Source organism: Buteo buteo, chromosome 1 (genome assembly GCF_964188355.1).
Source record: "Buteo buteo chromosome 1, bButBut1.hap1.1, whole genome shotgun sequence".
Lineage (NCBI taxonomy): Eukaryota > Metazoa > Chordata > Aves > Accipitriformes > Accipitridae > Buteo > Buteo buteo.
Window position 1 is genome coordinate 80,424,603 of NC_134171.1, and position 12,148 is coordinate 80,436,750.

General features: G+C 40.7%; 1 protein-coding gene across 11 annotated transcripts in view; it reads left to right on the forward strand.

The window, feature by feature from the left end:
- SEC24D (SEC24 homolog D, COPII coat complex component) overlaps positions 1-8,885 on the forward strand; it is a 143,022-nt gene extending 134,137 nt beyond the window's left edge. For all 11 annotated transcript variants that reach the window (XM_075037422.1, XM_075037414.1, XM_075037428.1 and 8 more), the window contains 9 exons: positions 415-585; positions 1,347-1,443; positions 2,101-2,246; positions 4,060-4,198; positions 4,666-4,784; positions 5,475-5,654; positions 6,185-6,376; positions 6,911-7,000; positions 7,368-8,885. In XM_075037422.1, the coding sequence (XP_074893523.1) occupies positions 415-585; positions 1,347-1,443; positions 2,101-2,246; positions 4,060-4,198; positions 4,666-4,784; positions 5,475-5,654; positions 6,185-6,376; positions 6,911-7,000; positions 7,368-7,508 (1,275 nt within the window). In that variant the 3' untranslated portion in view covers positions 7,509-8,885. The remainder of the gene's footprint in view (positions 1-414; positions 586-1,346; positions 1,444-2,100; positions 2,247-4,059; positions 4,199-4,665; positions 4,785-5,474; positions 5,655-6,184; positions 6,377-6,910; positions 7,001-7,367) is intronic.
- The last annotated feature ends 3,263 nt before the right edge of the window (positions 8,886-12,148 follow it).

The following is a 12,148-nucleotide window of genomic DNA, read 5'->3' on the forward strand; positions in this document are numbered from 1 at the left end:
GACTTGACCTTTTTTCATTTATTTTCTTTTGCAAGGATGTCTTGTTTAATTATATAATATTCCCATTCTCACTGTGCCTTGATTACATTATGTAGATACATTGATGCTGCCCCTACAGGAACACTGAAGTCAAAACTACCATAAAGCAGCTATTCCGATCCATAAAGGAGCCCCCCTCAGTAGCAAGTCATTCCACCCATATTTATTACCTGCCTCTTAGTGATTTAGTTGTCTAAGAACCGAGTTGGTTCCCTGCATACAAGTGTATGGGCAGGGGCAACACATTTTTAATCGAATCCATGCCTCGCTTTAAACTTCCACTTCATCTTTTTTTCTTCAAGTGGGTGTTTGGATTGTGGTTGGCAACCAACAGTATCTAATGTTATGACACCTGTATTATTTAATTCTGTGCAGACGCTTTTCCAGCCCCAGGCAAATTCTTACGAGGCCTTAGCCAGGGACTGTGTGGCTAATGGCTGCTGCGTGAATTTGTTCCTCTTCCCAAATCAGTATGTGGATGTAGCCTCTATGGGTCTCGTCACAATGTACACTGGAGGAACATTGTACAAGTACAACAATTTCCAGGTAAGTGATGTGTGTTTCCTGCCTTTCAGATAGTAACACCTGAGGATTTGTTGTTTTTCCTTTTCATTTCAATGTGTGCTTTGACATTTAACATAAAAGTGGAGCGACTCTAGAAAACTTACTTATAAACTCCAGGGGATAAAATTCAAACTTAGAAATGACAGATCAGGCTCAAATATATATCTCAAAACAGTAATAAGCTGGTTGGCATCTTAAAATTCCATCCACTTACTTAAATATGCTGGTGCCTGAGCAAGGAAGTCAATTACTCCTGTATATGAAGATAAAAATGCTTACGATAAAGACCCCCTCCCAAAAGCTGTAACACTTGTTTAAAATTTCATGAGAATCTCTCTGGGGAGTGAGGGACTTCCTCTATGTCAGGAGCTGTCCTGCAAAAAAAGCGTTTTTTGCAAAGTCAGCAAGGCTACTCTGCAATTCTTAAGGCTGTGCCATAAAATCCAAGCTAGGCTGCAAGGTTAAGTGCAGGAACGGACGTTACTGGAGATAATTTGATTGAATAGAAATTCTGGATGTCCAAGCCTAGTGATGAATTGGTGGACACTTGCCTACATATGTTTCTGTCAACAAAACAACAATCAACATTGCTTCTCTTTTTGAAGGGAACGAGAGATGTTAAACGTGAAAAGAACAGATTCGATGTCGGGGGGATCACAGGGGGAGGGAGAGGGTTGGGTTTCTGCTATGTTGCTGCCACCCGGTGGTGAACTGCAACTTTTGCTTTTGCTTTGCGTTTCCAGCTCAATGCTGACAGTCCCCAGTTCTTAAGTGACCTCAGGAAGGACATAGAAAAAAAGACCGGATTTGATGCAATAATGAGGGTTCGGACGAGTACAGGTAAAGGTGCCCGTTGGGAACGAAAATAAACATGAATAAATACGACAATATATAACTTAATATAGTGCTGTAGAGGTCATGTGTAAGATCAGGCTAACTGTTTTAACTTCATTATGTACCTCTTGAGAAGTAATGGGATAAGCTGATAAAATGCATGAATATGTCCTTCCTGTATATGACCCCATAATAATTAATTTTCAAATACAAGTAAGGCTTCTGATCATTATGCATGCATCTTGGATTGCAAGCAAGTTGTATAAAAAAAGTATTGCTGCTGGACACTTACATGTTCCTTCATTTTCACACTTCAAATGACATTACTGTGTCTACTTTTCACGCATTCATTCTTACCTCAAATGCAAGCATTAGAGAAACAAACACATACAAAGTGGCCAAATCAACAGGGCAAAAGGTTCTGGGTGGTCTCAGTCACAGCGCAGCTTCGTGGCCCGTCCATCAGCTTTTCCCTCTCACCCAACTGTCAAAAAATGCCATCGGCAAGGACAGTTGGTAGCAGCCTGAGGCTGCAAATCCTTGAAGGAAAATGGTTCCTGTTTCAGTAAGCAAAATTGACTGACCATAAAAAGTCACAAGACAGTGTCAATTTCATTTGCCATTTTTAAATAAAAGGATATGTTTGTTTTAATTTGGCTGCAGGCTTCAGGGCTACCGACTTCTTTGGTGCTATTTACATGAACAACACCACAGATGTAGAGATGGCAGCAGTTGACTGTGACAAGGCAGTGACAGTGGAGTTCAAACATGATGACAAACTGAATGAAGACAGTGGAGCCCTAATTCAGGTAAAAAAAGCTTAATTACGTGTAATGTCATGAAATGGTGAGCAAGAACTTCTTCAGCCATAACAGAAAAAAAGTTAGGGTGTAGGACTGATGGGAGCAAGGCACAGCTTGCACAGACTCTGGTGACATAATACCACTAATAAAAAAAGGTTTTAATTAACCAGCCAAAGGTTGCATCTTACCTCAAAAGCACAAACAATGCCCCCTCATGACAATAGTGTTTGCCTACCTCTATACTGCATGTTCTATTCAGGGATACCAAAATGCTTTCTCAGCACTCACTGAGACCTTGTCAGCTATTATCTTTTCCATTTTACTAAATAAGTTTGCTTATTTGGAGTACAAGATTCATTGCTACTTATATGGAAACTGTTATTGATGTGGCATTCCTTGTGACACCTCTGTTTAAGAGCAGTTCTCTATTGCTAAACATCGCTTCCAACCCTACGGACTGCTCAAGACCCACCAGCGATGATACCTGTGCAATGAAAGTTGTCGCTTGCAAGTGTCAGCTGGCTGCCCTGCTCCCTCAGGCCCCACAGCACTCAGCGGCTGGAATCACGACGTACTCTGCGAATTACGAGACAGCGCAGCACCCTCTCTCCCGCGCAGAGTGGTTCCAGTCTCTGAGAGGAAAGGGGCAAGCCCTCCATGGTCCTCTGCTCAACTGGATAGCCCTGCAAGTTCAGATCAGACTGGCCGCAGCAGCCCCACTAGCACGGGAATTTTGCCTAGTGCGTCAGGAACTTCCTTCCTACCTTGAAAATGCCAGGCTGTTCCACAGTTTATTAAATCTGCATCCTGTCTTGGTCCACAACGTGGGACCTCAGTAACAGTTCCAGGAAATGCCACTTAGGCAATAATTGGTATTTTTCTCTGTAAATGGCCAACAAGCAGACTTGTGATACGTCTTTTGTTAGGAATGGGATTATCCCACCCATTAATAGATAATGAATGGGATCTGGTGGTTTACTATTCTAGGTGTTTAGTCATGACCTTTTTCTTGTTTAATGACAGAAAATGTTACTGCTTGCAAGGTTTTAAACTTAAGCCACAGGATTATCTGAACTTTTTATTTCTGTTCTGCTTGGCTTTTAGCTTGCCCCTATAAATACATTTCATAGGTCAGCAGTTAATCCCTGTGTGGCGAAACATCCAGTTCGGTATGGCTGAAGTTGCTTCCTAGAGCCACAGTGCAGCTGTGGCAGGGATGTATAGGCCATGTAGATGTTGCATTTACAGCTCTTTCATATGAGAGATGATACTTGTGGAAGAATCTAATGCAAGGTAGCTTGCAGTCTGTGTTTGGCCTGCAGGCTTTTAGATCATATGTTATATTGAAGTATCAACGTTATGTTGGAATAGAATGGGAGTAGTAAGGAAATTCTTAAGTTACACCCTTGATTTTTTAGTACCTAAGCCCATGGTTAGCAGGACCTCGCTTCGCTTCATAAGCAACTTATTCATGTAAAAAGAACCACTCAACTTTTCAGATTAGGAAGTGGTTTTTGTGTTGTTTTTGCCAAGAGAGAATGTGATGCGCAGAGTACTGCTAAGCAAGCTTCTCATCTCTTGTGCGGCATCTTTTCCAACACATCTATTCGAACTGTTCAAATATTGCACGATTACACAGTATGACTTACAGATTTACAATCAGTGGTCTCTTGTTTTTCAGATGATACCATCAGTGTGTAGCAAATGAGAGTAACAGAAGTAATTGTATGCCTTTTATGCACAAAGTAGGTGGCTCTTGCGTGATGGAAGCTTTTTGTTTTAAAACAAAAATAAATGGTAATTTGCTTCTCTGTTACAGTGTGCGGTCCTCTACACATCAATAAGCGGGCAAAGAAGACTTCGCATACACAATATAGGTTTAAATTGTAGTTCGCAGTTAGCTGATGTCTACAAAACTTGTGAGACAGATGCACTTATCAACTTCTTCGCTAAGTCAGGTAAAGTTTAACAGATGGATTTTGTTTCCTTTTTTTGCTTTGGGGTGGAGGAAGGAAAAGGAAAGGGGGCTGAAGTGCTTACCTAGAGGGAAATCGTGTTTTGTAACTTGCTGCTCCAAGCCTGAGCAACTCCTGAAGTAGTATAAAATTGAAAAGACAAATAGATTACACATTTTAGACATACTGCCTTAAATGTAATGCTTGTGAAGGTAGCTAGAAACATGTAATGCACAAAACCGTATAGACACAGTAGTAGAAATGGACATCCTATCATAGTGTTGGAGGTTTCGTGGGGGTTTTTTAGGCAAAGATAGATGAATAAACATCCTCCAAGATGCTGTCTGTAAAAGAGAGTAAAAAGCAGCCATAGACCTCAGGTAAGTGAAATTAGAAGCTAGCAGAATACAGATACTTTTAAGAGTATGTGTCCATCTTTAGCATGTTCTTTTATTCTTCTGTATTTGTAGCTTTTAAAGCCATTCTAAGCCAACCGCTGAAGATGGTCAGAGAGATCCTGGTGAATCAGACAGCTCACATGCTGGCATGTTACAGGAAGAATTGCGCCAGCCCGTCGGCAATAAGCCAGGTAAAACCCATCCGAACTTGGTCCTCCCCCAGCCAGGCTCTGCAGCAGACAACAACCCAACCCTGCAACATCAGCAGTACCAGAAAGGAAAATTTCAGGACTTATTTGAATGACAATTGGCAATTTTGTACACTAATGCTGAAATTAACTCTTTCTTCTTCTTCTTGAATGTAACATATAGATTAGAATTATTAGCACATCCTTAAAGTTCAATGGCTCTAGTAAAAGCAACAGTTGCTTCCTTTTAAATTATTCACCCTTATGTCCTGGCGATTCATACCATGCAATCCTTCCAGTAATCAAAAGCCTGGGCACTGACTTGTCTCTCTGGTCCTCGCTAACATTAAACACTTGCTGTGGACCTTCATTTGCCTCCTAATGGTTCAGGGAAAAAACATCCACTTTTCCTATGTGACTCCCCTTTAATTTAGTACCAAAAAATGAGCATGGGTTACAGGGAGACAACAGCATCCAAGATGATGACTGCAGTCTATAGGGCAAAAAATTTCTGTTGGATTCTTATTAAATGTATTAACCATTCAGAGCTGTCACATCTGGTTTGAAACAGCACATATAAACAAGTTTTCTAGTTTTTCATCAAAGAAAACAAGCAGTGGTTTAGTTAAATGTTTGAAAGTCATTCCCCAGCATGTGGGATATACTAAGTAAAAAGCTTTCTCTGCCTCTCAGCTTATCCTTCCAGACGCAATGAAGGTGCTGCCAGTGTACATGAACTGTCTGTTGAAGAGCTGTGTGCTAGTTGGCAGACCAGAAATTCCAACTGATGAGAGAGCTTACCACCGACAGCTGGTCATGTCTATGGGGGTAGCTGACACACAGTTGTTTTTGTATCCCCAGCTTCTGCCAATTGTGAGTATGTTGTTTGCACATCTTTTCATTTTCAGCAAAACTTTTTTCAGTATGTTGTGACTTTACAATTGTACAGGTGCAGAAAAGATTCTGTCTGCTGGGCAGGTGTTGTACTACCATGCTGGATTACATTTTTACTGTGACAGAGTTGCTAGCTGAACTAACTTGAGGCAGGAGGGTACAACCTCTAGTTTAATGGAAAATGGGGAAGTAACATTATCAATCATTGACATCAACATCCTCTAAGAATCTCACTGTACTTTTAGCAAGGTTTTGGCCCAGGCTAATGAAAGATGCCAGCTTTACTAAAAGATCAGCAGTGATCAGTCTCCCCACTTACGGCAGGTCTTCCTTTGCACACAGTGCACCAACGGAAAAAAGAAGAGGTCTGGTTTCCGATTCCTCTAATCTGGAAAGGAACTGCTAAGATGTACAAAACCTTTTGACAGTTACTTTCAGTATCTAAATTAGAGCTTTAGTCACCTTGAAGTCACCAAGTACAATAACTCTTGTGTATTTTTGCCCCATAGCACAGCCTGGATCTGAAGAGTGACACCATCCCAGCTGCCGTCCGCTGCTCTGAGGAACGTCTCGCGGAAGGAGGGGCCTTCCTTCTGGCCAACGGTCTGAGTATGTTCCTATGGCTGGGAGTCAGCACGCCCCCAGAGCTCATCCAAGGGCTTTTCAATGTGCCGTCCTTTGCACACATCAGCACCGAGGCTGTGAGTAAATGGAGACTAGTCCTTTTTCAGAATTTATGATTGATTTAGTTAGACCAAACTGTTACTGAGAGAAAAAAGTGAGACAGATTTTCAACATTCAAGTAAAAGCAGAAACAGGTGACCAGCAGAAGGTGTTAAGACACCAGAACTGTCTTAACATACCTAGAACTTTAATAAGCTTTAACACGCTGAACGCTTACAGGAGAGAAGCTTTCACAACATTTTTAAACCACCTTAAACGTCCACTGTTTTAGTTATTAAAAATTCTATTGAATGTGTGTCGCTAAAATTGGAACAAATAACTTTGCAATAGTTAATGTTTCTCTTGATAATGAATTTTCATATAGTGATTATTTTAAACTGAAAAACAGCTTAGACAGACAAGAGACATACTTTGGTGAAGGAGATGGCATTTCCCAGTTTAGAGCCAAAATCTGCAGTAACTTGCATCATAAATATCAGCAGCTAGTCTTGTAGGAATGCATAAGAGATGTGACTGGCATATAACAACCTCCTGTGCTTTCATTCTGACAGACATCACTGCCTGACCTGGACAATCCGTTTTCTAAGAAACTTAAGTCAATACTGGAGCGTATCCAGAGCCAAAAGCCCTACACTATGAAGGTAATTTCTCTCTGCCTCAACTCATTCCTCATACATGTTCAAAAGAACAGTACTGGCTTTGACAAAACTTACTGGTAGCTGTGAACGGTTTTACATTATCAGGAATTTTCCTGTGAGTTGCAGCATGCGTTGTAGGCACAAACATCTCATGTTTAATTCTTAATCAAAAGATATTTTCAGAGGTAGTTGAGTCTAAAAGGTTACCATTTCATTCTGCAAACCTTAATTCACACTAGTCTCTCTCCTATGTTTGTAAATACAGCTACTGAAAGGTAGAGATTTACTGGTTCCGCCCCCAACAGCATACAGGAAAACTCTACTGCCATAGTATGATTGTACCCTAAAATTCTGTATCTCATCTTCTCAGCTGATTATAGTGAAACAACGGGAGCAGCCAGAGGTGCTTTTCCGACAGTTCCTGGTAGAAGACAAGAGTATTTACGGAGGAGCTTCTTACGTGGATTTCTTATGCTGTGTTCACAAAGAGATCTGCCAGCTGCTCAGTTAGGGAAACTCAAAGAATGCTTTGTCAGTTTCTTTTTGATTTTGCAAGAGGGACAGTCATTGGTGCCTGAAGGCTGGCCCACAGCTCCACCATACCTGGGCATTCTGCTGTGCTTTAGTGAACCTTTTCTGTGCTCTTTTTGTACAGTTTCATTTCACACCAACTCTCACTGTGTATTTAGCTTACTTATTAAGCTGTAGAATAGGAAGTTCTGCACTCAGGTATTAACCTTCTGGGAGTCCTGACTCTTTCTCTAAGTGAAGTGCCAGATTTCAAACTGTCAATGCTTAAGAGCATATGGGATGCATTTATTAAAATATAATTTAGAAAACTCTTTTAATTATTCCTTTTGCTAGTCGTAAGTTGTACAAGTGCCAGGAAAGACGCTAAAAATCTATACTGAAGAGGAAAAAAAATAGAAAACACTGCTTTTTCTAAGTGAGGGCATACAGTTGAATCAGATTTGCAATAATCGTGTAGTTCAATTTGAGTACTTCAAAGTTCTTCATGTAAAGCTAACCTCTAAAAAATAATCCCTTTTTTCCTGGAAGGGACAAGCATTACTTCCTACAGCAACAGAGCCCTAGGTAACCAGGACACAATAATGCCTCCGTTTATAACTGGACTTGACTCAAGTTTAACAACAACAGACCACAGGAAGAACAGTAACCAAACAATCCTGTTGCTAAGTTTGGCAGATAATGCCACACTATTATTGTACAACTCTCTAGTCTTAAGGGCAGCAATTAATTTAGCATACTATTTAATTGGATTTTCAAAATTGAACATGTTAGGTTTTATTTAGTACATTTGCTAACTGGAATATCCAATACAACTTGATAAACATCTGTCCCTCAACGTTTCAGTGGCAGGTCAACTGTAAGACAGTTGACACATTAACCAAAGGTTATTTGTGGTGCTATAAAAAGAAAGCCTCTTGTTTAATACCAGTTCTATTACAGTGACCTCCTCTCACATGACTGGTCTATTCCACAGTCACCGCTTTGAAAAATAAGCCTCTGCTAGTATCAATATTTAAGGTAGAATTTAGAAAGCCAGCATCTTTGGAAGAGCTGTTTACCTCAGATACTTTACCAGTTTGTATCTTTAGGACCAATGCCTCTGCATGTGAGGTTTGAACTTTTCCAAACTTGAAAAGCTATTGTTGCAAAACCCCCTCAAAAGTAAGGATAAGAGTTGAGACTCAAAAAAAAAAAGTGCCTTTAAACATGTTAGTGTCATTACTTAGTGTTAATCATTTTAATACCCAAGATAAGATAAGCAGTCAAGATGCATATTTTTTTTCATAGCTTTATCAAAACAGTTGTATCCTTGAGCATTGGCTGAGAGCTCTTAAAGAAGTAAGTAAGTGGCTATCTTTCTTACAAAAGGATCCTTGGACTGAATTCAGCTGCCAAGACAAGCACTTTTTAGCTGAAGACTTTACCCTGTAAAAAGTATTTGTTGCCATTCCAAATCAGTGTACTTTGTAAAATGACACCAGCAACTCTATGTGTAAAGAAATAAGCAGTTATTAAATATAATCATCATGTGTGTGTTTACTCTTTCATACACTAAGGTCTCAATGTTTTTTTATGCTATCAGCCTCTGCCAAAAGCTATCCAACACCTCTTAAACACTAGCACCTAAAACTAGTAGCCCAGGTCACTACAGAGGGGTGTTTAGGGCAACTAGCAATGGAAACTGGCTTCAAGGTTCATGCAGTGCCTTTCCCTGTAAGCACAGCAAGACAATGCAGAAGGTTTGTTGCACCGACTTCAGGAGCCAGGGAATACGGCAAAGTAAAATTAGCAACAATAATTCCTACACAGCATAAACACCACCATCAGTCAAGACCACTGTAGGTCACCTTCTCCTACGCCGACTGTAAAGACAGGCAAGCTTATCTGGCACTACAGAATTTGCAGTGTGTTACTGCTGTTAGCATCACGCCCCTGTTACAGCGAGGAGATTCGCTCAAACTAGGTCTCAAATGTGCCAGAACAGAGAGTCAGGAAATGGGAAGACACAGCCATTCTTACATAGTAAGGCAGTGTAATTAGGGAAACGTTTGTGCTCAGCTGCTGAACAAAGTTCACAGCAACTGCAATGAATGAGAGTTTCCCTGTAGAGGTAGGAAGCTGCTGAGCTGCTTGCCAGACAGCTCCTGCCTCAGCCACACTTGCTCAGCGCCTGTTTCCTTACCGTATTCCATGGAGTCTGCTGATGGCCGAAAGATCATGTCTGCACCGCAACCACAGGCATCTTCTACTTGGCCAGTTCAGGCCATGCAAGCAACACTGACCAACTGCTTTAGGGCAGCACGTCACACCTACAGTTCTGAAGCAAGGTGTACATGTCACTTACCTGTGCGCTGGCAAAGCCTACAGAGAGCCAGGACTTCAGGCACCGAGGTGCTATTCGGAACAAAGCTGCAGTAAGACAAAGCTATTCACACTGGCATAGCTAATTTGTCAGAGCTCTGGCCTTTCACACAGAGTTAATTTTACCTGCATTAAGGCATTATAATGGCTAAACTAGCACCAAGATACACATTGATACAACAGCTCTTCCAGCAATCATAGAAGTTATAGCACAGACATATTGCAAGTGCAATTCTTGTCTCCAGCACAAACAGCAGGACTGTAATACTCAACTCAGATTCACAGGAGTTAGGCCTTCTTTTTTTTTCCTTTTTAACTGCTACAATAATTATACTCAAAATTACTTTGTGTTTCACCACATAACTAACTTACTGCTTGCTTTTTCACCCTGTTACAAAAAGGATTAGCAAGCTTTCCTCCATGTTATTAAGAAGTTGACCTTCCTCCCATTACACTGGGCAATTTCTACTATAGCAATAAAGTTGCCACCAACTTTACCAATTTTGGCAGGATAAATCATTTTTTGTACTACAAACAGAAACAGTGGGTCTCATTATCTATCACTTTTAGTTAAATGTACCCTTAAAAAGCCACATTCAAGAAACAAGAGTTATAGAAGTTTTCAATGTAATGGCCTTGAAGTGTTCATTTATTCTTTTCTAGAGTGCATTCTGGGTACTTCTATCCCCTGCCAAGGATTTTAAAACATCTGAGTATTCTAAAATTAATCCCGAGACTTACTGCCATTGTCAGATCAAAATTGTGTTTTAGTTTGCAGCCTAAATCCCACTCCACTGAACAAAGCATTTGGTATCTATGAACTTACGCCATGAGCCTGTGTTCATCATACTGTGCTGGGGAAGAACCCCAAAACCCCCCAAGAGCATTGCTCACTAACCCACACAGCACATCCAGGATTTCAACCAACTTCTGGTAACCAGCAGCATCAGAAGGTGGAAAGAATTCTCAAACTGACAACTGGATTTACAGTTGACTGCTGTCTTAGAATCCCTTTGAAGCTAAATGCTGACATCCCAAGTATCTTGTTGATGCAACTGTCGAATCCTTCACTCAATTCAGGTAGAGTGCAAGATACTATGAGCCTCTTCCAGAATGGAAAGACATGATGAGATCTAGACAGGCAGCCCAAATCAGATGGGTGGCATTAGGCATTCAGTAAAATTGGCAAGGAAGAAACTTGTTTGTTAGGCTTTTTATCATCAAGGATAGCATGCTCAAATTAAGTCTTATTTACTTGCGGTAAATGAAATACTCATCAGTTCACTGATGACGAGTGCTATCCTCCTCCTTCTGTTAAAGCATTACAACTGAGAAATTAACTGACAACCGGTAATGAAATTAAAAGCTTTTCATCTCTAGACACCACTTTAGATAGATACAGTCCAAATCAACAGTGATTAAAAAGATGACCAGATGTTTTTTCTATAACTGGGGGGGGGGGGGGTGGGGGTGGATAGCATCTCACTACCGTGTTTTCTAAGTATCATCTCCACAACCGCAAGTACACGCCTTTGGGTACACACCCCCACGCACTACTGTCTTACCTTTACAGGCAATCAATCTATCACTGTTGAAACACCACCTTCAGATTAGGACCAGCAGGTGTCTGTCTTCATAGAGCATAGGTAACTGTCTGTCAACCTCAATTAAAAAAAGTAAGGTCAGTTGCTTGTCAACAACACGTACACTACACTTCTCTGGTGAGTTGGCCCATCCAGACAGATCTAATCTAACACTCTGTGGAGCAATATTCTTTTTTCCTTAGCTATTTCAGCTTTGAGGGGAAAAAACAAGAAACCTCACTCTGCATGCTCAAGAAGGATTTATATGGTAGAGGTTTTTTTCTTTTTACAAGACCACATGCAATTAATTTCCCAACTCACTGAAGTGTTGATCAGCACCCCAACTTCTGCAAACTGGCACAGATGCACATCTCAACTGGTTATTTTTGAGTCTCCTCTTCAGTGTGGCCTAATCTTCTACATTAAGAGTAGGCTAAGCACTGAACTGTATCAGCTGTGGACATACAATTAAAAGGGGGAAATGCAAATTAACATTTTCTACTAATTGAGAAAAGGAGAAAAAGAAGATTTGTCACTGGCACAAAAGCAGACGTCCTAAGGTTAAGTGTCTCCAGTACTTGCTTTTTGAGTAAGAACACAATTAGGGCACAATCAGGAAAAAGTTTTCTTACTGTGGCATGTAACTTCTGTCAAACGCTGATCCAAGTAGTCTTTG